The 25,727-nt window shown below is 39.8% G+C and overlaps 2 protein-coding genes across 4 annotated transcripts in view; one reads left to right on the top strand and one right to left on the bottom strand.

The window, feature by feature from the left end:
• The window catches only part of CELF2 (CUGBP Elav-like family member 2), a 939,267-nt gene that overhangs the window by 55,414 nt on the left and 858,126 nt on the right, over positions 1–25,727 (top strand). The gene's annotated exons all lie outside the window — the stretch shown is intronic.
• LOC149122668 (uncharacterized) overlaps positions 5,861–25,727 on the bottom strand; it is a 78,924-nt gene continuing 59,057 nt past the window's right edge. Inside the window, exons 2-3 of one of the 2 annotated variants that reach the window (XR_016219135.1) lie at positions 9,229–9,365; positions 8,425–8,665 (exon numbers count right to left, since the gene is read on the bottom strand). Coding sequence is in view for 1 of the 2 variants with exons in the window: in XM_089311787.1 (XP_089167913.1) it covers positions 5,878–6,015 (138 nt within the window). In the remaining variant the exon portion in view is untranslated. Of the gene's footprint in view, positions 6,016–8,424; positions 8,666–9,228; positions 9,366–25,727 lie in introns of those variants that run through there. The other variant, XM_089311787.1, reaches the window with a different exon arrangement.

Here is a 25,727-nt window from a genome sequence, read left to right as displayed (position 1 = left end):
CATCCATTTTGTTGAAAATGACCAGACTTTGTTGTTGTTGTTTTTGTTGTTGTTTACTGCTGTATAGTTTTCCATGGTGTATAAATTCCATAATTTCTTTATCTAGTTTTCAGTTGATGGGTGTTTGGGTTGATTCCATGTCTTTGCTATTGTGAACTGAGATGCAATAAACATGGAGGTACAGATGGCTCTTTCATATGCTGATTTCATTTCCCTTGTGAGGATTCCCAGAAGTGGGATGGCTGGGTTGGATGGTAGGTCTATATTCAAACCTCTAATGTATCTCCACACTGTCTTCCATAATGGCTTTACCAGTTTACATTTCCACCAAGTGGATTAGGGAACCTTTTTTCCCACATCCTCACCAACATTTGTTTTTTGTTGATTTCTGTATGCAAGCCATTCTAACAGGGCTGAAGTGAAACCTCATTGTGGTTTTACCTGCATTTCTCTGACAGCTAGTTATCCTGAGCATTTTTTCATGTGTCTGTTGCCATTTGTATTTCCTCTTTAGAAAAATGTCTAAGTCCTTTGCTCCTTTCTTAACTGGATTGTTTGTTTTGTTGTTGTTGAATTTCTTGACCTTTTTATATTTTCTGGCTATTATTCCTTTATCAGTAGCATAGTTTGCAAATAATTTCTCCCATTCTGTAGGTTGCTTCTTCACGTTCCTTTATAGTACAGAAGCTTCTCAATTTGATGTAATCCCATTGGTTGATTTTGGCTTTGATTGCCGGTTCCTCTGGGGTCTTTTCCAAGAACTCTCTTTCTATGCTGATGGTCTTGTAGGTTTTCCCCAATGTTCTCTAGTAATTTGTTGAGGTTGGGTCATAGATTTAGATCTTTGATCCATGTTGAGTGGATTTTGGTGAAAGGTGTCAGGTAGGGGTCTTGTTTCATGCTTCTGCATGTGGTGATCCAGTTTTCCCAGCACCATTTGTTGAAGACTGTCCTTGCTCCAGGGATTGATTTTAACTCCTTTGTCAAAGATAAGTTGGTTGTAGATGCTTAGATTGCTTTCAGGTGTTTCTATTCTGTTTCATTGGTCTATCTGTTTATGTACCAGTACCAGACTCTTTTGATTATAATTGCCCCTGTAGTTGCGTGAAGTTGGACAGCCTTAGGTCACTGGTTCGATTATAATTTCCCTGCAGTATGTTTTGTAATCTCGTATTGTGATGCCTCTGGCTTTGTTTTTGTTGTGTAAGATTGCTTTAGCTATTCAGGATTTCCTATGTTTCCGTATGAATTTCAGCATCATTTTTACTGTATCTGAGGAGAATGTCTTTTGGTATTTTTATTGGTATCAAATTGAATCTGTACATTGCTTTCAGTAGTATAGACATTTTGGTAATATTGATTCTTCTAATCCATGGACATGGAAGATTTTTCTATTTTTTGTATCTTCTATTTCTTTCTTTAATGTTTTATAATTCTCATCATAGAGATTTTTGAGATCCTTGGTTAAATTTATTCCAAGATTTTTTTTTTTGGCAGCTATTATGAATGGGATTGATCTTAGAAGCTCTTTCCCAGCTGTAGAATTGTGTTTGTATACAAACGCTGTTGATTTTTGTGTATTGATTTTATATCCTGCTACATTTTCAAACTCTTCTATGAGTTCCAATAGTCTCTTAGTAGCGTCTTTTGGATCCCCTATGTATAGGATCATGTCATTTGCAAATTGGGATAGTTTGACTCCCCCCTCCCTATTTGTATCCCTTTGATTTTTTTTTTTTTTGACAGGCAGAGTGGACAGTGAGAGAGAGAGACAGAGAGAAAGGTCTTCCTTTGCCGTTGGTTCACCCTCCAATGGCCGCCGCGGCCAGCGCGCTGCGGCCGGCGCACCACGCTGATCCGATGGCAGGAGCCAGGAGCCAGGTGCTTTTCCTGGTCTCCCATGGGGTGCAGGGCCCAAGCACCTGGGCCATCCTCCACTGCACTCCCTGGCCACAGCAGAGGGCTGGCCTGGAAGAGGGGCAACCGGGACAGAATCCGGCGCCCCGACCGGGACTAGAACCCGGTGTGCCGGCGCCGCAAGGCGGAGGATTAGCCTAGTGAGCCGCGGCGCCGGCCCCCTTTGATTTTTTTTTCTTGTCTAATGGCTCTGTATAAAACTTCCAGGACTATATTGAAAAGCAGTGGTCAGAGTAGGCACCCTTATCTGATTCCAAATCTCTGAGGGATTGCTTCCAACTTTTCCCCATTCAATAGGACTCTTGCCATGGGCTTGTCATAAATTTACTTGATTGTGTTGAGAATTGTCCCTTCTATTCCCAATTTACTTAAGGTTTTCATCATGAAAGGGTGTTGTATTTTGTCAAATGCTTTCTCTGTGTCTATTGAGATAATCATATTGTTTTTATCCTTCAGTTTGTTAATGCCATGTGTAACATTCATTGATTTGCAAATGTTGAACCATCCCTGCATACCAGGAATAAATCCTACTTGGGCCAAATTCTATGTACCTAAATAGTTCATAAGACAAGGGAGATTTTTGTCTTTTTTTGTTGTTGTTGTTTGTTTGTTTGTTTGTTTTTTTAACTTTTATTTAATGAATATACGTTACCAAAGTACGAATAATGGATTACTATGGCTTCCCCCCCATACCGTCCCTCCCACCCACAACCCTCCCCTTTCCCACTCCCTCTCCCCTTCCATTCACATCAAGATTCATTTTCAATTATCTTAATATACAGAAGATCAGCTTAGTATACATTAAGTAAGGATTTCAACAGTTTGCTCCCACACAGAAACATAAAGTGAAAAATAATAGATGATTTTTTTTTAATGATGATGAAATCAGATCAGACCTATTGTCATGTTTAATCCCAGTGAGAGTCAAGTTGGGAGTTGATAGTTTCTTTTCTTTTTTTTTTTTTCTTTTTCTTTTTTTTTTTTTTAACAGAGGATCAGTTTAGTATGCATTAAGTAAAGATTTCAACAGTTTGCATCCACATAGAAACACAAAGTGAAATATATTATTTGAGTACTCGTTATAGCATTAAATCTCAATGCACAGCACATTAAGGACAGAGATCCTACATGAGGAGTAAGTGCACAGTGACTCCTGTTGTTGACTTTACCAATTGACACTCCTGTCTATGGCATCAGTAATCTCCCTATGCTCCAGTCATGAGTTTCCAAGGCTATGGAAGCCCCTTGAGTTCTCCGACTCTTATCTTGTTTAGACAAGGTCATAGTCAAAGTGGAGGTTCTCTCCTCCCTTCAGAGAAAGGTACCTCCTTCTTTGAAGACCTGTTCTTTCCACTGAGATCTCACTCACAGAGATCTTTTGGCAGAGTGTCTTGGCTTTCCATGCCTGAAATACTCTCATGGGCTTTTCAGCCAGATCGGAATGCCTTTAGGGCTTATTCTGAGGCCAGAGTGCTATTTAGGGCATCTGCCATTCTATGAGTCTGCTGAGTATCTCACTTCCCATGTTGGATCACTCTCCCCTTTATTTATTCTATCGGTTAGTGTTAGCAGGTACTAGACTTGCTTATGTGCTCCCTTTGACTCTTAGTCCTTTCATTATGATCAATTGTGAACTGAAATTGATCACTTGGACTAGTGAGATGGCATTGGTACATGCCACCTTGATGGGATTAAATTGGAGTCCCCTGGTATGTTTCTAACTCTACCATTTGGGGCAAGTCAGCTTGAGCATGTCCCAAATTATATATCTCTTCCCTCTCTTATTCCTACTCTTATGTTTAACAGGGATCACATTTCAGTTAAATTTCAACACTTAAGAATAACTGTGTATTAATTACAGAATTAAACCAGTCATATTAAGTAGAACAGACAAAAAAACTACTAAGAGGGATAATGTATTAAGTTGTTCATTAACAGTCAGGGCTATGCTGATCAAGTCACCGTTTCCCATAGTGTCCATTCCACTTCAACAGGTTTCCTTTTTGGTGTTCAGTCAGTTGTCACCGATCAGGGAGAACATATGGTATTTGTCCCTTTGGGACTGGCTTATTTCACTCAGCATGATGTGTTCCAGATTCCTCCATTTTGTTGCAAATGACTGGATTTCGTTGTTTCTTACTGCGGTATAGTATTCTAAAGAGTACATATCCCATAATTTCTTTATCCAGTCTACCGTTGATGGGCATTTAGGTTGGTTCCAGGTCTTAGCTATTGTGAATTGAGCTGCAATAAACATTAGGCTGCAGACCGCTTTTTTGTTTGCCAATTTAAATTCCTTTGGGTAAATTCCAAGGAGTGGGATGGCTGGGTCGAACGGTAGGGTTATCTTCAGGTTTCTGAGGAATCTCCAGACTGACTTCCATAGTGGCTTGACCAGTTTGCATTCCCACCAACAGTGGGTTAGTGTCCCTTTTTCCCCACATCCTCGCCAGCATCTGTTGTTGGTAGATTTCTGAATGTGAGCCATTCTAACCGGGGTGAGGTGGAACCTCATTGTGGTTTTGATTTGCATTTCTCTGACTGCTAATGACCTTGAACATTTTTTCATGTGCCTGTTGGCCATTTGGATTTCCTCTTTTGAAAAATGTCTATTGAGGTCCTTGGCCCATCTCTTAATTGGGTTGTTGGTTTTGTTTTTGTGGAGTTTCTTGATCTCTTTGTAGATTCTGGTTATTAACCCTTTATCTGTTGCATAGTTTGCAAATATTTTTTCCCATTCTGACGGTTGTCTCTTCACTCTCCTGACTGTTTCTTTTGCAGTACAGAAACTTCTCAATTTGATGCAATCCCAATAGTTAATTTTGGCTTTGACTGCCTGTGCCTCCCGGGTCTTTTCCAGAAACTCTTTGCCTGTGCCAATATCTTGAAGGGTTTCTCCAATGTTCTCTAGTAACTTGATGGTGTCAGGTCGTAGATTTAGGTCTTTAATCCATGTTGAGTGGATTTTTGTGTAAGGTGTAAGGTAGGGGTCTTGCTTCATGATTCTGCACGTGGAAATCCAATTTTCCGAGCACCATTTATTGAATAGACTGTTGGTTTTTGCCTCATGAATTTATTGACATATATAACACATGGAATTACCATTGCAAACCTGGTAATCAAAGGGTGATGTCAAAATCTGATCATCCTCACATCTAGTCCCTGATTCATTGAAAAAGTAGCATTTCCTTTTTGCTGATAGGATCAACTTACTAAGATCAGATTTCTTCCTTTTTCCTTCTTTCTTAAAGCTTTTAAAGAGGCACGTATAGTCTACCAATGCATCAGGGCAGCTACTTTGGTCCAATTAAGTGAAATCTTCCCTGTTAATCTAGGATAAAGCGAGAGGAGAAAAGGAAACATGAACACAGAAATAAGAGTCCTATTGAAATCATCTTCATTTGACAGATTCAAGATGTTTTAGCAGAGCTTCTCATAAAGTTCAACTTAAAGCAACTGTCCATGATGATAGTATTATTTCATCTAAAGGAGTTTCATAAATCTCTAAGTCGTAAACTGTTGACCTTCTTTAAAGACATTTAATTGTTTAAAGTATGAACCCTCACATTCACTTTGCCAAGACTCCATCACATTGCACATTAGCTCCAAAGAAGGGACAGAAGCAATGTAAGTAAGCAACGCCTAGATCTCTTCTCTTGCCAGCAGTCTTTCTACCAGCCATCACCTGCACAAACACCCTGCAGCCATCCACTCCAATGTCTTGCTGACAGGTTCATTCATATTCTTTGCCAAGCACACAGAATTCCTGAGGGCATTAAAAGCTGTTATCCCTAAATCCTCAGGATATATATGCAAATATAAAGTTCTTGATTTCAAATATTCTAGGAGGGATGGTGTAACTGGGAATTTGGGAGATGGAGAGACAGATTGGCCCTAGAGTGTAGATTGTGGTACTAAGTGGTCCACTCATGACATTTGTTTGCAATGTTTGGCAAGTACTTAACCGACCTCCCGATGAGTGCCGTCCCGCTGCGTCGGTATTCCTTTGGATATGAGGTCATGATCGTTGAGTAGCATCTGTAGGCTCAGCAAAATCAAGATGAGGCAGAGATGAAGGATAATAAAAGGCATTGATCCCTGCAAAGTAGGAAGGAATTTACTTAAAGAGTATTAACCTGTGAAGTACTCATCTCAGAGAAGAGTGAGATCCAATGCTAGAAGCTTCATGGCCAGGAAAGCTTCTGGTTTGGGGGAGAGGGAAAGCTTTGATTCCTGGCAAAGAGCAGGAGCATAAAGTGAGCCCTGGAGAAAGAAGGATGAGGTTATAGATTCATACATGGTGAGGATATGGTGTGACTAGAAATAGGGGGAAGGAGGTAGAGAGTGGGGAGGAGAGGGTGTGCATTAGCAACAGGGACGATTTTTGGTCTACCCTCCAATACAGATTACTCAAACAGTATTTTTCACTTTATGTTTCTGTGTGGGAGCAAACTGTTGAAATCTTTACTTAATGTATGCTAAACTGATCTTCTGTATATAAAAAGAATCGAAAATGAATCTTGATGTGAATGGAAGGGGAGAGGGAGTGGGAAAGGGGAGGGTTGCAGGTGGGAGGGACGTTATGGGGGAAGCTATTGTAATCCATAAGCTGTACTTTGGAAATTTATATTCATTAAATAAAAGTTAAAAATAAAAAAAGGAATGTATGCTAAACTGATCTTCTGTATATAAAGAGAATAAAAAATGAATCTTGATATGAATGGAAGGGGAGAGGGAGTGGATAAGGGGAGGGTTGCGGGTTGGAGGGACGTTATGGGGGTAAGCCATTGTAATCAATGTACTTTGGAAATTTATATTCATTAAATAAAAGTTAAAAAATTAAAAAAAGAAAAAATAAAAAAAGGAAAAAAAAAAGGACTGAAGGAATCAAGAGCATGAGTGCTAATTCGTGGCACTTCAGTTGTGTCACCATGTACATGATTCAAATTAGTGCTCCCAAATCAATCTTACCCTTCATTTCCTTATCAGAAAAATTGGGATAACCTCTGTACGCCTTGCAAAGCACAGCTAGTTAACATTTATGACAAACAAGGAGTTATGTAACAGGTTATGTAAATGTGTAAAAAGCAATAAGGATCAAAATGTTGAAAGTAGATCCAAAATACAAAAGAAAAAAAAAAAAAAAAACAAAGACACCAAGCATGGTAGGAACCATTAAAGATGGAAGAAAGGCACTAGGTAGCTGAAACCCTTTTTGAACTATCTGTAGGAATGCTGAATTCTACAATGGCATCTGATCACATTTTACAGACATTATACCAGGCTTTCATGATTGAGTCCCTGTGAATATATGTGATGAAGCTGGCATACACTAGCTGTGAACTCATGAACTCACACAATTATGATGAGTGGTAAAACAACAAGGACATCTCAAGTCCTCCCTCGGGGTCACATCATTTGTTGTTTTAATTGCTTTGCCTAAAGGTAATTTGTAAGCTGAAATCTCTTCTGCACAGTTTTCATAGACACTAATCTATAGTAGTTGAACATTTATATTTAATAATTATTTTTAAAAAAAAAAAAAAACAGGATTCAATCTGGTAACAGAAATCCAATGACCTTGAGGAAGCCAAAAGGATCATTTGAATTCAAAGAACCCTTTTTAGTCTGTGTCCCACTGTGCCAAACTAATACTCTATTATTATCACTGTTAACTTCACTGGAAACAAAGAAGGGGGAAAATGTAGCACAGAAAGAATTCATGACTCCTCAAGGTCATAGCACTAGACAGGCTAAGTTGGAAAGATCTGGAGCCAGAAACAGGATACTGTTGCCACCTAGCTATTTGAACTTTGATCACCTTACCAGTTCCCTCCTCCTCAAAAAGTAGATGCTATCGTTCATGGATTCCAAAATGTGTAGTTTTTTTTTTTTTTTTCATTGAACATCTCTGAAATAGGAAAGCACCCTAACAGTTGATGATGTAGTTCAACTGGTAGCAGTTTTTGTCTTGCTTAGTCATAAATGCAATAATGGTGTGTCTCAATATCCCAGGATCTTAGAGATCTGAAAGACAGTAATAAACCAGCTTTGATGAGAACATACGAGTAGGCAACAAAGGTCGAAGGATGCACATGTGGATTAACTGGAGAAATCATTCCAACCAACGAGGCTCATTCAGTGTCTTAAATCTGCGAAGTTAACAAAAAGTTAATGGGGAAAAAAAAATCATACATCTTGGTCTGGCCCTAACTTTTAGAGTGCATGACTATGAAATCTGACTGCTTTAAAACACCCAACCAGGAGTAGGGGCTAGGCATTACTCAGTAAGTATAAACAAAACAATCAGAAGTTTCTTGGAGTGTATCTGAGAAATCTATTATTTAAATCTGAATTCCATATTAGCTTGTCATCTTGATATTTTTGACAAGTGCATGTAAGGATTTTTGACACTAAGGAAGTTTCCAATATACTTTTCCAATATAAAAAAATGTAAAATACATAAGTGTGTTTCTAAATTGCTACTGTTTATTTTAAGAAATAAAACATTCATCATCTTAAAACTCTGCACTTCGGTACACTGATTGCTATGTGCTAAGGGTGAGGGTAGCAGCAAATTATAGTCAATTCGGCAGCACAGATAAACTGCAGCTGTTTTTAGTTCTGTTTCTGCAACAGCCGTTGTGGAATTCAGAATTTACCAAGAGCAGGCTTTTCTCATTTTACTGGCAAAGGAATTGCTGGCTTAATTACCCTCGGGGGTCCTGTGTAAATTACGTCCATAGATCTGGAGAAAGAAGATGGCAGAAAATAAATATTCAGCATCATAAAAAATTGCAAAAATTACCTCGACTGAGTTTGAATTTTCCCTCTCCCCGCCCCTTGCCTCCTCTGAAATTGGGAAGAAAGACAGGCCCTCCTTCCCTCACCCTACCGAGCGAGTCCTGTAGTCTCAACCCAGACCCCTGCTTTCAGCCTGGTGTGTTCGTTCACCCTGGCCCAATAGGTCTGGCCTCAGCCGGCTGCCCTTACCATCTTCTCTGTTCCCCCACAGTCCAGCATTTCCACCCTTGGAGAGAATTCCATGATCTTCCACATCCCCCTCCCTCATGGCCGAATGTTAAAATGACTGGAAGAGAGACGTGAAAACAACAATGCCTGAATTAATTAATTTTTTTTTCCCGGGAAGCAAGGGTCAGTTGCATTTAAAAAAAAAAATCTACCTTTTATGGAGAGTCTGTGCCATTTATCTCCTTTAGGCCTCTCACAATGGCTGCTGGCACAGGTAAACATCACCAGCAGTATGCGTAGTTCAGTGACTGTAGTTTAAGGAAGGTTGCACTCAGGTACCTGGGATCCTTGGCTGAGTAGGAACAGGCCTGACATGGTGACAGGCAGCATCAAGTTCCAACTACCCAGGCTGGCTGACCATGGAGTTCATGCTATTAACCAGTTTAACTCATGTTCGCCTTCCTGGCATGAGAATTCTGGGCATAAGGGAAGAAAGGAAAACACAGTAAGAAAAACAGGGAGGTTGTCAACCCTCCACCATGCTGACCCTGGTCAGATCACGTCCTATAATAAGAAATATGATATTTTGACATCTGAGTCTCTCCTGGAGTTCAGGCTGACACTCAGAGCCCGTATTTCACCTTTGAAGCTTGAATCCCTTAGTCAAGTGCATTGAAGACATCAGCCAGAGTTAATGTCAGGTTGTCTCATGCAATGAGCTCATTTTAGGGAATGATTTTGATTGGCAGCATTGAGCAGGTAGGTGAAGACCGGCGTGATCACAGTGTGGTCTCTCTAGGTGCTGAGATGCTGCTGTAACTCTCAACAAGCGCTCTGAAGCTTTTCCAAAAGCAATCCCACTCTGGCAATTATGTGGGAGAGGTTTGCACTTTGCACAAAGAGCTAGCAATCCTGCTGAGGAATTATGCGGTTAATGTGCTAGAAAATCCTTTATAAAATGCCATTTCCTTTTCCGGCTTTCCAGCCTCCCACACCTGGGGTTTGCCAGTTTCTTGTATAAACACAATGGCCTCACAGGCACTGTTGGATTTCATTTCCATTGAAAAAGTCACAAACCGTGTCATAACCACCTACCATCTCCTTGAAACCCACCCACCTGTCTGGACAGCCTGAGAAGGCTTAGCATCTCCCTCACACTGCTACACAAGCAAGAACTGTCTCAGCAACAACACCTAGCTTCTACCACCGCCATCATGCGATGCATCCCCTGGTTGTGGCTGCTCAGTCTCTCTAATCCAGTTGGAACTGCTGTAAGCAGTTGTGGGAACATGATTCCTTTCTTAGGCTCGGCATTATAACTAAAAGCATCCTAGAACAAACACTGACTTTCTGCAGTCTTTCTGCACTTGTGACTGCGTTCTTTGTGTCTGAAACAGAAATGTCAATAAAGGGAATGCATATATCTGTTTCATCTTCCAGTGCTAAGGCCACTGTGTGACCCCGGACAAGTGCTTAACCAGTCTGGGCTCTGGCTCCTCCTGGATAGGGGGGATGGGCTCTCTAAGTATACGATTCTATCATTCAGAATGCTACAGGAGTAGGAATTCTCTCTTAACATCTGAGGCTACAAAGTATTAAAAGACATAGTAAAATCCTGAGTTATGTACTAAGTACTGACATGCAGAATCTAAAAGAAGCCAGTGTCCACGCATTAAGATATTGGCACCAATTTTCTTCTTGTGCACAACAATTTGGACGCAGTACAGCAACACATGTTCCATATTCAGAACTGAAGGGGACATTTTTAAGTACTATCTTATTGGTAATCCAGGCTCCAAAGGTCCAGGGGAAGACAAGTTGAGTAAGAGGCAACCAAGTTTTTTTTTTTTTTTTTTTTTTTTTTTTAAATCAATTTCTTCATGTTGATGGTTGATGAAAAGTACCTTGCCAGGAGGCAGCCACCAGAGGTGAGGGCGATACAGCTTTCCAAGTAGACAAAAATTGGATGAGTTGAGTTCAAAAAGAGTTAGGAAGGAACTGCACCACAGCCAATTTTTGGGAAAAATAAGCAGAATGGGAGGAAGTCCATCAAAAAAGTAAAGTTTGGACACATAAGAGGACCTGAGGCTCGAGACGACTACCCATCCAAGGCAGCCTGGCATGGATTTTTGGGCAGCTTGGCCAAACAACCAGCTAGGTACAATATTTACCAAAACAGGATTTGCTAAAATGTCAGAAGAGGAGCTGGGAAAGTTATTTGGCTGTGGCAGCGGGGTAGTTCTTCATGGTCAGGAAGTGGAACCTGGGCTAATTTCTGGAAACAATGATAAGGATGCGTGTACACTTTAGATAAATCTTCCATGCAAATTACTATAGGCTGGTGTTAGCATACATTTTCAAAAGAATCCAGAGAGTAAATGAGTCAGAATTTTAGGAAAGGGGATGGCCCATGACATTTCTTTTGACAGTTTTTGGTATGCTGTGTATGATACATCTGCATTATTATCATGTGAGATAACATTATAGAAGCTCTGGAATTTCACAAGTCAACAGCTAATTTGACTTCCTAGTGGTAGAAAATGAAAAGAAAAATAATCCTGACAGATGTATCCATGAAAGCAAAGTGCTGAAAATTAAAGAATGCCTGCAATGTTCCTGTCAGGTCCTATTCTCCTCAAGAAAGTCTTCTTATGTGTAAACAATTGCAGGTTGATTAAAAAAAAAAAAAAAAAAAAAAAAAAAAAAAAAAAAAAAAAAAACACTCCCACAAGCTGAAGTAGGCCAGATCACAAAGCTGGTCCTAGGCCCATAGCCCAATAAGAATGGTGAGTGTGGAGTGTGACTCAGTTCAGGTTGCTTTCACTTGTGTTTACCACTAAGCCAGCCAACTATGAGACACGGGTGAGTAGGTGAGGTGCTCGGTCTCCCTGACTATTCGAACACTTCCAGAGGTGTGTTCCTAGAATCCAATACCCTGGTTATTCAAAAAGTTCCAGAGATGGTTTTACAATCCAATAGAAATAAAGAATCCTTCTGTTTGGACAAGTCAGAACCTCTGGCTGGCTTCTGCATGGAACAAGGCTCAGCAGAGGAAGATACAAATGCCCTTGGGACCCCACCCCCTTATTACCACCCAAGGAAATCTGCACCATAGCTATTGACTTCAGTGTTCGCTTTTCGGTTTCACAATTGGGTCCACTAAATCTTTCAGTGTACCAGGCGGGGCAGTGGACTACGACAGAAGCATTAAACCCATTCCACATCATTTAAATGCTATGACAAGAGACTATATTCCAGAATATTTTGGCAAGCACTTGCTTAAAGATCTGTGGAAAAACCTGAAATTGCTACCAATTTTCATGGGAGCATGAAAGAGCTGATGCCAAAGAACCTGTTAGACCTGACACCTTGTCCAGTGCCCACAGAAGCCAATGAAGGATGCCACTGAATACCCAAGGATATCAAAACCATGACCTGGCAAGCTGCCCAGCCTGCTGGGTAGGAATAGGTAGACTTTTCAGAAAATGCTGGAATAATTTTTCTTTTTCTTTTTTTTTTCTTTTTCTTTTTTTTTTTTTTTTTGGCTAAGCACTGCATACCAGAGGAGCCAACTATTGCTATTCTCTCAGTGCCTAAGAGCATGTCCCCAAGCTTCCAGCCAGCTAGCGATTCTATGGAGAGCAAAACCCACGCTGAGCTTTAAGCTGCTAGGATGGAATGACATGCAAAGGGAAAATGAGGGCACACTGCTGAAGGCAAAGGTAAGAGAATAGGGCATGTGTAATATGGGAACAGCAGCCGGAAAGCCAAAGCACAATATGAGATGCAACTAGCGAGAGAAACAAAGGGCAGCCAGACAATATTTCACAAATACATTAGGAACAAGACAAAGGAGAATGTAGACCCGCTAATTAGTAGGGAGGGAAAACAAATAGCAGATGCATCAGAAAGCTTGAGCTTTTAATACCTATTATGCTCTAGGCTTCACAGAAATGGTTAGCTATCATCAGAAGCTGAATATAAACCACAGTAATGAGCACATGGGGAAAAAGGGGGAAGTTTAAATGGAAACCAAACAGATTAGTAACTACTTAGTCAAGCTGGATGGTTTCAAATCAGGACCTGACAAGAGTCACAGCACTATGGTAATGAACCAAGTTTATGAATTGCAAGTTCCTGCTAAAAAATTCTATTGAAGGAGTGGGAAGATTTCGGGCAGCTGAATCTGAGACAACTGCAGAATCAGCATTGAACAAGAGGAAATACAAGGTGGTTGGAAATACAATTGCTGACCCTCAGAGGAGGAGTCCAAGTGTCCCCCAGTCGTGGTGAGTTAGAGATGCAGAGTCATCACCCCAAATAAAAAGCAGGGGTAAGAATGACCCAGCAAGGCTGCCACAGTGGGACAACAGCTGAGGAAGACGTCCTGGAAGTACCACATTCTAACACAGAGCTGCCATGTCTCACTACAAATACCAGGCACTTGACGAAGGAAGGTAAATTTGGAAGCTTCCAGTGGGCCTGAGAAGCTGAGTCAAGGTTCTGTGCCTTTAATTTTGAGATTAATAATAGTTAAATATCTAAATATGTTGATAGCTAAAATCATTTCTATATCTATGTCGTGTACTATGCTAAGTACTCTTTATGTATTTATAATTCAATTTTTTCAGTAATCAGCTAAGATGGGTGCCATTGTTATCTGTATTTTATCAACTCTTAACTTCCTTAGGCCTCACAGATTCTTCATGTGATTGATCTGAAGAGATAAAGCCAGAATGGTGGATGGGAAAGGAAGAAGCCATATTTATCTGTTTATCTGCTAACCCTAAACAGCGAAATCTATATAATCCCATTGATTGAGCAGCTACAGAAAAGGGCATAGCATTCGATTTATTATGATTCTGTTGTCAACAAGTAACCCCAAGGGATCTACCAAAGTGTCCATGCTACTTTTTTATTAAAGTCATAGCAGATAAGTTACTTTATCAGACAAAAATATGAAGCTCTGAATATTCATCACATCCTTCTCTAACTAGAAAAGAGTGAGGAGGGGACAAATGAGGGTAACTGGGCAATAAGGGTCCACCCAACAACAGTTGGTGGGAATGGTCACAGTTGGATCAGGGTCTCTCACAAGGTGGCAGCATCTTGGAAAGGTCACTTTTATCTGTGGCAGAGATGACACAAATGAGTATCTCCCTCACATTTGCCACACTAATTGTGAAATTTAATAAATAATCCCAGCAGTAGTTCTCATGAGGCCCCAAGGGTCCTTCTCTACACAAAATACAAGATTCTATTTCCAAAAAATATTTAGAAGAACCCTATGGAATAATTCTTCCTGGTATCAGGTTGTCTGGTAACAAGTCAACAGAACTCCCTGGCTTAAATTTTTTAATTCATTTATTCAGCAAGCATTAGGAAATGTTGAGTTCAAACACACAAAATAGATCTCCCTACCTCATCACTTCGCAGTCTTTGGCATGCCAATCAGAATTGTAATGAAAATGAATATCATAAAGAGCGTTTCCCAAACATAAGACTCATTGGAGCCATCTTCTCACAGAACACGTGACATTCTATGGGACATTTGAAGGTACATGTGTTTTAAGCACATTCCTCTTTTTTTAAGATTTTATTTATTTATTTGAAAGTCAGAATTACACAGAGAGAGGAGAGGCAGAGAGAGATAGAGAGAGAGAGGTCTTTCATCTGTTGGTTCACTCCTCAATTGGCTGCAATTGAGGCCAAGAGCCAGGAGCTTTTTCCAGGTCTCCCACGTGGGTGCAGGGGCCCAAGGACTTGGTCCATCTTCTACTGCTTTCCCAGGCCGTAGCTGAGAGCCGGATTGGAAGTGGAGTAGCCGGGACTTGAACCAGTGTCCATATGGGATGCTGGCACTGCAGGCCACAGTTTTACCTGCTATGCCACAGCGCTGGCCCCGCACATTCCACTTCAATAGTGATAAGTTGTCATTAGCCATACTTACTCTGTTTCTTCTGTGGATAGGGATACTCTGGTGATCAGTCCTGGATTAAGTCTAGAAAAAAGTCAAGCAAATAGAAAAAATACTCAATGTTAAGGTCCAAACCACAGTATTGGAGCTCCCTAAGTGTCCTCTGCAGATACTGAGGATGGATTCTAAGGTCTCCTGCAGAGTGTCTCGTGCCTACTGTGGACAGTCAAATGAGTCTGTCTTGGGAGAGATGAAACAGGAAGGACTTCACAGTTACCACTGACCTGACAGATAAATGTTGATTCCTACTGTTCAATTTCCCCTTTTATATTCACTATTCTTCAGACCATTGAGTTTTAATGTAACCTATCGGGTTATAACATTCTTTAGTAATACCTGAAGGCTTGCTTCTCTCTCTCTCTCTCTCTCTCTCATACACACACTCACTCTCTCTCTCTTTCTGTCTCCTGCTCTCTCTCCCTTACATACACACATACATTCACACACAGAGGCTCAAAGATACAAAAGAGATTTATTTACCACATTATTTCTTAGTCATTAGCATGTCAACCAGAAGTGTAATGAATATATTAACTGTAAGTAGAGATAGATATAATAGATAACATTTCCCAAATGTTCTAATGGATATCATTAGAACCATTTTCTTACAGAACATGTGACACTCTGTAGAATGTTAAATATCCTTTAGGATAAATATACGTATGTGTGTGTGTGTGTGTGTGTGTACAGACAGATGGATAGATAAATAGATCATCCTTCGGTGAATATCTGGGAACATTTTAGATACTAAAGCTATATGCATTTAAAATACTTCTAAGAGAAGGTTATTCTGTAAATGGTCTCTTATATCCATTATACTTCAACTTTTGTTGATGTAAGAGTTAAAATGTGGCTTGTCCCAAGAATTTTGAGGCATCTTACTGTGGTGCTATATATACTTCACTACATGTTGCTGGGCAGCTTGTGAAACCTTTGAATTTAGTATAAAATTAGCATAAGAGTTTCCCTTAGCTCCGACCACAAAACCTACTGTATCTTAGACTCTAAATAAGAAGCTAATCCTTGAATACATCATGGGTACATCATGAGCCCACTGAAACTCCAGTCAACACTCATTCACTTAATAAATATTTGTTGAGCATAGTCTCCATTAACATTAGGGATGCAACAATATCAGCAAACAAAGCACAGTCTCCATCCACACAAAGCTGATAGCGTAGGCATGGTACCAGCAGTCAAGATGAGCAGGAGAGAGGTGATCCTTTAGCTCTGTAGCCAAGGAGTGGCCAATAATTTCTAGTTAGTTATTTAAAGATTTAATACTTCCATCCTGTGGGTCACACAAAATAAGAGCATCCTGTTTCCATGAATGGAAATATCCAGTTTTCAGTTCAAGTCCTTCCAGCAGCCAAGTTTCTATAACCCCAAATTTTGAGAGATGAACTGGATTTGTTAATGGTTAAGGGAGATTCACAAATAGATGTTGTACACAGAGAAATATAATCTATGTGCTCATACTTAAAAAGGCTTAAGAAGTGTGGGAATATTGAAATAATATAAAATGAAAGGAATACGAAAGAACTAGAATGGAAAGGAATAGTAGAGGCCATCAATAGACATTTTCTCCCAAGCTAAGTAGGTTTTGCAGAAGGCTCAGTTCATCACAGAAGTTTAAAAGGTTATGTTCCTTCTGGGTATATGCACAAGTGTACCATTTCTCTGTATGTATGTATATACATCTAAGGGAAAAATGATCTTCTAAGAAATTCAGAGATCTTAAGGCTACAGTCTAGCCCTATGTGGTATGAGCACAAGATGGACAGACTCCTGAATAAGCATCCAATCCTTGTTACAGGATTGAAATCCTGGCGCTGTGGCCATTTTTATACTAGGACCACCTAAAACAACCAAATGTATAGAACGCTTGCCATGGCCTTAATATTACGTTGCTTCAAAGAACATTTTACTGTCAGAAATAACTCTTTAAGAATGAGTCTTTAGAAGAGATGGGATTTCTCTTGCTGATATCTGCAAGTGTGTGTGTGTGTGTGTAAGGTTTTTTGGTTTTTTTTTTTTTTTTTCAGGCAGAGTGGACAGTGAGAGAGAGAGAGAGACAGAGAGAAAGGTCTTCCTTTGCCGTTGGTTCACCCTCCAATGGCCGCCGCGGCTGGCGCGCTGCGGCCAGCGCACCGCGCTGATCCGATGGCAGGAGCCAGGTACTTCTCCTGGTCTCCCATGGGGTGCAGGGCCCAAGCACTTGGGCCATCCTCCACTGCACTCCCTGGCCACAGCAGAGAGCTGGCCTGGAAGAGGGGCAACTGGGACAGAATGCGGCGCCCCCACCGGGACTAGAACCCGGTGTGCCGGCGCCGCTAGGCGGAGGATTAGCCTAGTGAGCCGCGGTGCCGGCCTGTGTGTGTAAGTTTTAAACACTCTCTTGGCTTTTCTGACACAACACTGTGTAAATGGTGCCTCCCACACTGAGGATATGAGAATGTTCTTTTGAGCTAATAAATCACCAAGGAAGTTTCGAAATGTTGGAGGAATCTGGCAGGCTTTTGTTTAGAAATCAAGGCCAGAGATTTCTTTAGGAAAACAGCAATATCCAGCACATATTTATTTTGTGGTGGCCTGGAAACATCCAGTTTATAGCATAGTGACTGTTAAGTTGGAGGCTGTGTAGATGTGTGCTGCATGAGCATATATTTATATTTCCGATATCATTGTTTTAGCCCTAATATACAGGGTCCTGAGATTATGATATATTTCTTTCTTTCTTTTCATTGTATGTTTTTATGAGGGTACAATGTGTCATCTAGGTTATATGGTACCTAGTGTCATCTAGGTTCACCCATGTTGTCACAAATAACAAAATTTCCTTCTTTTCTAAGGCTGAATAGTATTCCATTGTGTATATGACAGATCTTCAAAAATTTCATGGAAAATGCATGCTGTAGGAAAACTCTGCATGGATGTCCAATTCTTTGCTCCAAAGTGAAAATAATGTTCAATTCCATTTTTTCTATCAAATTTCTGAAGTACTCTCATATATATAAAATATTTTATTTTATCCATTCATTATTTATGGACACATAATTTAATTGATTCCATATCTTGGCTTTTGTGAATAATGCTACAATGAATGTGGGAGTATAGATGTATCTTTGATGTATTGATTTTATTTCCTTTGATATATATATATCCAGTAGTGGAATTTCCAGATCATATCATAGTTCTATTTTTTAATATTTTGAGAAATCTTACTACTATTTTCCATTAATTATTTCCACTAATTAACATTCCCACCAACAATATTCAAGAGTTCCTTTTTCTCTACTTCCTCACCCGCCCTCATTTTCTTTTCTGATAAGAGCCATCTTAACAGGTGGACAATGCTATCACATTTTGACTTTAATTGGCATTTCCCTGATTATCGGTAATATTGAGCAGTGTTTAATTAAAAGATGGTATACTTCTACATTGCTTAACACTTGAGGAAAAAAATTTTAAAGATTATCTTAATGGGCCTGTTAGATTTTTAATCTTAGTATCAACCAAAAACATACCCTTTCCTCTCCCAATTTGCACTGAAAAGACATTATAAAATCCAAAGCCATAGACTGTCGCATGCAAAATAATGTTCTACTAAGAAATAAGAAAAGTCCTCTTTTCTGAAACTAAAACTTCAGAAAAAGTAACATCACAAGAAGTGCTACAAAAAGAGATGGGCTTGACCTTCTTACCTTTCTGATGACTTCTTAGCATCTTCTGGCTACCTTTAACTGCCATTCAATAAGCTTCCCACCGACATAATTTGTCACCCTCCACAATGGTCCTGACTTCCAAACAGGTCCTTAGGGCCAGACATGGATATCCCAGCAACCCAATGGAACTCTCTATTTGAATGATGAACAGACTTAAAACTCCACATTCTGAACCCATCATCGGACAGCACTATCCTTTGCCACTTCAAATTCTTTTTTTTACCAAATATTTTTTGAATGAATTAATTAGTGATTTTCCTTAAGTGCTGCAAAAGGAATACCATAGAGAAAACAAGCATTTATCTCTATATAATCCGAGTCTTGCATAAAAACTTCATAGGCTAGTCAAACCCTTGAGAGCTAGACTACAGGGCATCTGAACAAAGAAGCCAATCCTAACCTTGAACCAAAGGAAACTGCATTAAACTTGGATCACAGTTTATTTATAAGTCACCTGTGGCATTTTATTTTGAGCCATCCAAGCAAAATGTTATGGTTTTGTCACAAATGAGAAAGAGATCCAGATGTATTTCTTTGCAGACACACTCACATAGAAAGCATGCAAGCAGGTTAATGTTTGAGCATTTTCAACTGCTGTGATATTTCAGTGATACCACACTCTATTTGAGACTGTGAAACTGACCTGCTCTTACTTAGCCAGGCTGTATGGTAAAATAATGTATTAATATATGTTATTCCTGTTAAATATGCTCTACGCACAGGATTTATTTGACTTTTCCAACTGACTCCAATATTTGAGTTCTTTAATTGACACTTGTATTTCTGTGCAAAGTCTAACTTGCATGGCTGGAACCCCAGATAGTATTCTGACCAACATTCAAGGAGTTTCTAACATGGGTTGAGGGCACAGTTGTGGCTTCAAATGAATGACAACAGCTCCTTAAAAGAGGAAAAGTATTGTTCTCCTCTAGGGTTTTGCTATTCTCTAGGGTAAGTCCATAGACAAGGCCACACTCGTGTGAAGGGTCCCTAGAGCTAGTCCTAAATGGCTGACATTTCCTTGATTTGCTTCTGTAATCCTCACTCAAGAAACGTTTTCATTTCAGGGAAGATAACAGATTGACTCATTGACGTACACAGAACTTTCTCATGCAGTTTTGAAAGGGCTTTCCCAAGCATTACCTCGTTCATTCCCCAGGGAAATCAAAGGACTGATCCAAGATCACACAGTTAAATAAATGGACACTCCTACACCAAACCACCTCACCAGATTTCATTTCAATTCATAGATGCCTGAGTTTCCACAGTTTGAGATACATTCCTTTTTTATTACGGTTATGAGTATTTGTCACAAAAGAAATGTACCAGGAAAGTGTAAGTGAATTCTCCAAGCTTTATGGGAGCAGATGATGACGAATCATGATATGCAAACAACAAAAGGCATGGATTACCTGGAGGGCAGTCAGAGGACCGCAAGGCTTAGAAAGGGGACCCAAGGGGTTTCGGGGACAGCAGAGTCCTTTGGCTTTTCTCAGTATCCTGCTGCCACTAGATGACACTGACATTTAGTGTTCTTGTGGAAGGTTTGCTTTGAAATAAACTATCTACATAACAAGCTTAGAAAATTGGCTCTTGAACCTAAGACATTCATGTGCTAAACTATTCCTGCCCCCCCCCCCCAATTAGCTGGAGACCAGGAAGATGAGGAGGCCATTATCATGCACCTGTCTCAGGAACCTGTCTGCAAGGCTAACCTATGCCATTGCTCAGTTGATGCCCAGCCTACACTCATTATGATCCCTCCTCCTTTATTTATCGAGCGATGAACTTAGCATCGCATTCACAATCCTAAAAAGGAGTTGTTGTGCTTTTGTGTGCTGCAAAATTTAAGATCTTTTATCGCCAAATAAATGAAACAAGAATGGCTTATAGTTCAGTAATGGTTTTGGAGGGACTTAAAGGAGTATTTTTAATCTTAAAAGCAAGATTTGCCCTCAAAAACTTTATCATTATTATTATTAGTTTTATTTTGACACTAGTACTCACCCAGGAGTAGCTATCATAGCATAGCCAAGGATGGTAATTGAATGAAGAATTGATTTTTATTTATATAAAAAGCAGCTCTTATTATTTTTACAAATTATCCATAATTACAATTGTCTGGAGAATGTCTTATCAGCCTGTGTGGGCTAGAAATAAGCTTGATGTACAATAGTACTTTCTCATCTATGATTTAAATGTGTATGCCCATTATTGGCAATGGAAATTAGCATGCAGGTCAATTTAGCCCATGTCATTCTCCTGGGCAGAGTCTAACTAATACTGTTCCTGTTCGTGAGTGATATTCAACGGACACATCATGTATTTCTGTCCGGTAATATTCAGATGCCTGTCCAGGAGGTTTGGCATGTTCTTTTTAATGGGTGGAGATTCTGTCAGTTTCACTACATCAATGATTATCTCATAAAATATTAAGCAACTATTATGTTCTCTTTTTTTGTATTTTGAATGCCACAGTCTTAGAGATTAGTAAAGTCTTTTCTGGCCACACTTTGAAAGCCAGGCTTTTTTATGAATATGTCTTCCAGCTGCCTGCACACTGGTTCCCTGGGCAGATGGCTGAGATCAATGAAATTTCATCTCTGCCCTGGTCAGAACACAGGAATCCCAGTGTGAGGACCGTGTAGCAGCAGAAAGGTGTGGCACATTTCCTCACCCCTCATAATGCTTACAGTTGACACTCCTGTACCAAAAGACAAGGGAAAAGCATAGGAAATTTATGTAATCAAAGTTCTAAGTGACATGGGAGCCTTTGGAATGAAGACCCAAAGACCCAGAGAAAATTGTCGATTTTTATGCTTAAGTTCTATGAAGGAAGAACAGTCCTCCAGAAATGCGATTGAACAAAAGGGTATGATCTAATCCAATAGCCCAAAGGGGAGAAATATCACAGGGCCTGTCTTTTTGGATTGCTCTTGGCCTCTCTGTATGGAGCCTCTTCCTCCCAACTAGGGAGCAAGACCCCTTCTGGGATGAGAGTCTTATGATCTATCAGCCAAGGGTAGGTCAGAGAATTCTTGATGACCTGCTCTTAAACCGAACATCAGGGAAAGTTTACAGTAATACTTTTAAGCTTTATGACTTGCTTTGTGGAAAGGGATTCTCAATTCTGAGGCCTGCCTTGGTGAAGAGGAATTCTAGTTTCTAAGACTCACCTCAGTGGAGGATAAAGGGTGAAAGACAGGAAGATAGGAAAAGGTCAAAGAGACCTTATCTCTGACAGCTTCCAATGTGCTTTAGTTCAGAGTCCTCAGCATGCCGAAGAACCATTCTTTGGGCTATTGGTTTTGAGACCTAACAACGGATAGCAGTGCTGTGTGTGTCCTAGAATCAACATCATTGACCTTGAACAGACACTTAAGTCAGTGCTATTCTTTCCAACCATGGCTTAGCCAGTATTTAAGACCTGTTCTCCATTTTCAAGAGAATGCCCAAGGCATGTAGAAACTGAACACATTCTAGGACTACTCTGATGTTTAGATAGGAGATGAGAGGGATTTTATTGCCACCACCTGCTCGTCACCTCCTCCCCCTAACCTCCACCCAAACCCACCCTCCCGCACAGGCAAACACACACAGTCCAGGAAAATGCTTTCTTTGGGTTAGTGGGAGCCCTCTCTGCTACACAGATGAAGAATACAGGAAAAGGGAGGTGAGAGGTAGGAAGGGGGACATTCTCAATGGCTATACATTTATCGAACATTGACATCTGGCCACCTACAAAGTTGTTTGAAAATAGTGAGTGCTGAAATGAGCTGAGATGGTTCAAAGAGGAAAGGTTTCCAAAGCAGGCAATACAGTATGTTGTTCACTAATTCTTATTAAAAACTATTTTCCGTGTTGAACTGGTACTGTTCTTTTATCCCAGATGCAGAACAGAATGGTCTTTTTTATGTCGGATCTTCAAATTACATAGGCGTACACCAGAGGGTGGACCTACACCTGCAGCTGATGACTGTTCATAGTATTTATAATGCAAAATAGCTAATTAAGATGATGGTCAAGTGGTAGCTTTCTGCTGATATTAGCACAGAAAATCATGGTTGTGTTTCTGTGTGCTTTTACCCTGCACAGTATTAGCAAACTAAAAATGAATGCTTAATTTCAACACCAGATCTTTGCAAAACATAAGCTAGTCACACGTAAAGAAACACATTTTAATTGGCAATCGCTCTGGTCCTATGTTGTCTCAGTCTGAATAGATATTTCCTTCAAATCACAGTCTCTCAGGTGGGACCCAAGTACCACATACATCAGAATCCACTACAGATAATATTTTTTAAGGTTTGTGTATGTATGTATGTATGTAAGGTTTGTGTATGTATGTATTGATTGTACTCTGGACCTTAACCAAAGTTTAAGAATCACTCTCTGAAACAAAATAGAGCCACTTGATCAAGTTCTTATGGTATCTTTATTTTAAAAAAAGATTTTATTTATTTATTTGAAAGCCAGAGTTGAGAGAGAGAGAGAGAGAGAGAGAGAGAGATTTCTCCCATCTGCTGATTCACTCCCCAGATGGCCTCAATAGCCAGTGCTGGGCCAAGCCAAAACCAGGAGCCAGGAGCTTCATCCAGGTCTTCCACATGGATGTCTGGGGCTCAAACACTTGAGCCGTCTTATGCTACTTTTCCGAAACTATTAGGAGGGGGTTGGATTAGAAGTGGAGCAATCAGGACAATAACCAGCATCCATATGGGATGCCAGCATTGCAGCTGGTGGCTTTATCTGCTATACCACAATGCTGGCCCCTTTTGCAGTATCTTTCTGAGATAAAAGAACCAGGTATTTTATGATATTATTCAAAGGACACAGAGTCCTATGGAAGAAAAATAATGTTGACAGACCATGATATCTAACCATACATTCCAGATTCTGGCTTTACATCCTGTTCTGAATAACCCTTTTCTGGTCTCCTCTATCAGCTACTCCTGAATTCCCCACACTGAACTAGTTCTGCTTAGTCTATTGGTCACCAGGCAAGACCCACTCCTCACTTAGGGTTATGACGCCCCTACCTATAAATTCTGCAGTAATAGGAAAACTAATGAGAAAGCCCCCAAAATCGACTTCTCTTCTCACTTCTGTTTTAGAAGTGTCGAATCACAATTAATCACGTCTATGAAAATTTTTTTGAGTCATTCATCACTTTTAGAAATAAGACAAGACATCATCCCTGATATTACTTAGCACACATTGGTCCTAAGGCTAGTCAGGAGTTGGCACTCTGTTGCCCTAGTTCACCTCTTCCCATGCTCTTACACATGCATTACTGGCTGTGCAGTTGGCAGCTTTACCTTAAGAGAAAAGCAGATAAGCAGAGAGAGGGTGTAGGAAGAGGCTTAATTGACAATGGTCAAGGGTGAACAACATACACAACATTTTAAGTCTTAAGGAGTCCGAATATCCCTAACAGTCATTGCAGCTGGAAGACAGGCAACATGTTTGCTACCCTCTGTCACCAGTGGACTTGAAACCTGCTCCACTGGACAAAGTCTTCTCAATAATATCTAGTTGATGCTACTGTAAAAGCTCTTAGGCCACACATTTGGAAAGTCTTAAGTAATAATTTGTTCGAATGATTTAATTAAAATTTAAGCCTCACATCTGTTTGAAAACATATCAGCAGAGATAGAAATGCTTGTTCTTGGGATGGTGATTGACAGGGAGGAACAGATTGACTTGGCATGTATGTAGAACTCATTAATCTTCTTCAAGTACATTCTGGGGAAACATGGAGTTCTCTCAACAAGCTGTTATCAAAACGGCACTTTCATTTACACAGTTGGAATCCTAACAGTTTGAGTGGAAGCCACGAGTTACAGGAGGGAGGTATAATCTACTGTGATAAAGTTTTCCACTAGCATACAATCTAACACTGAGAGCAGCATACAACATTTAAATATCACTGCTTTGTTCTAGTTGCTACAGTCTTAATATCTGCACAGTACATTTAGCTAACTCTAAGGGTGATCTTACATATCACTTGCACAATGTTGACCCCTGCCTCTTTGTGTGATTTTGTGTCTCCATTAGAAGTCATATCTTTGTCTTTCAAAAAGAAAGCTAATTTACTCACTAGCTATCTGAGAACTTTCTAAGCTATCTTGGCATATCTTTGGGAGATTGGATGCTACAATGACAGAGGAGGAAAAAAGACTAAACAGGGGGCTATCATTTTCTTAAAGAAAGATTAGTCAAAATAAAATAATAATGTAGAACTACCACCCCCAAGAAGACACCATCCAAATATTGGTGGGAGATTTGAGATGATGAGAATTTTTACAAACTTAGCATTTTTGGCTTTGTTCTTTCTCTGAATGCTGCCTCTGCACATTTAAATCCATCTTATCACAGAATGCTGGGTTTGTAGCTGAGAAGAAATAGTGCAGATGGCTAAATTATCCTCACTTGTTAGAAACCATGACAACTTACCGTAATATAACTTTAAACACCTGAAATTAATTAGAGTACATTTAAATGTAGAGAGTATGCTTTACAGTATGGGCTTAACTACAGGGACATGTTTTGATTTTTGGTTTTCACTTATTATTTTACCTATAAATGTTGATCACTCTTTGTTTAGTTTTATAATCAAAACTATTTTTAAGAGACCAAGGGAGGAACACAGAGCCCAATATTCAGAGCACATAAATTTTGGTAGAACCAGAATATTTTTAAAAATAATCATGAATCAACCTTTTAGTGATCATTATGTAGAAATCATGACTAACAGTTTTTAATAACTGCTTTGGGTCATTAAGTTTTTACAACAGTACTTTTTAACTTTATGATAGGTCATTCCAAAGCTGAAACTAGTCTGGTTTATCTCTTCAGAGTAACATATAAAGAAGCCCAGTGTAGTGAAATCAGACAAACTCTGAATCTTCACCTCACGGCTGACAAGCTATGTGACTTTGGGCCAATGATGTAACTGTTCAGAGAGGAAATATGTGCAAATGATAGAGAAAGAGAACGAGATAATGGGATAATGGGACAAAGACTGTGTCCAGACTAGGAAATCTCTTTGGAGAAACAAGTAATATGACAGTGCTTTGAAAGTTCTTAGAAAGGTGAATTAAGGGCAGGCTTTTGGTCAGTGGTTAAGATGCCAC

This window comes from Oryctolagus cuniculus, chromosome 13, assembly GCF_051225735.1.
Source record: "Oryctolagus cuniculus isolate XC-2025 breed Fujian yellow rabbit chromosome 13, ASM5122573v1, whole genome shotgun sequence".
Lineage (NCBI taxonomy): Eukaryota > Metazoa > Chordata > Mammalia > Lagomorpha > Leporidae > Oryctolagus > Oryctolagus cuniculus.
The sequence above is the reverse complement of the archived record's forward strand: the minus strand, read 5'-3'. Positions and strand labels throughout refer to the sequence as shown.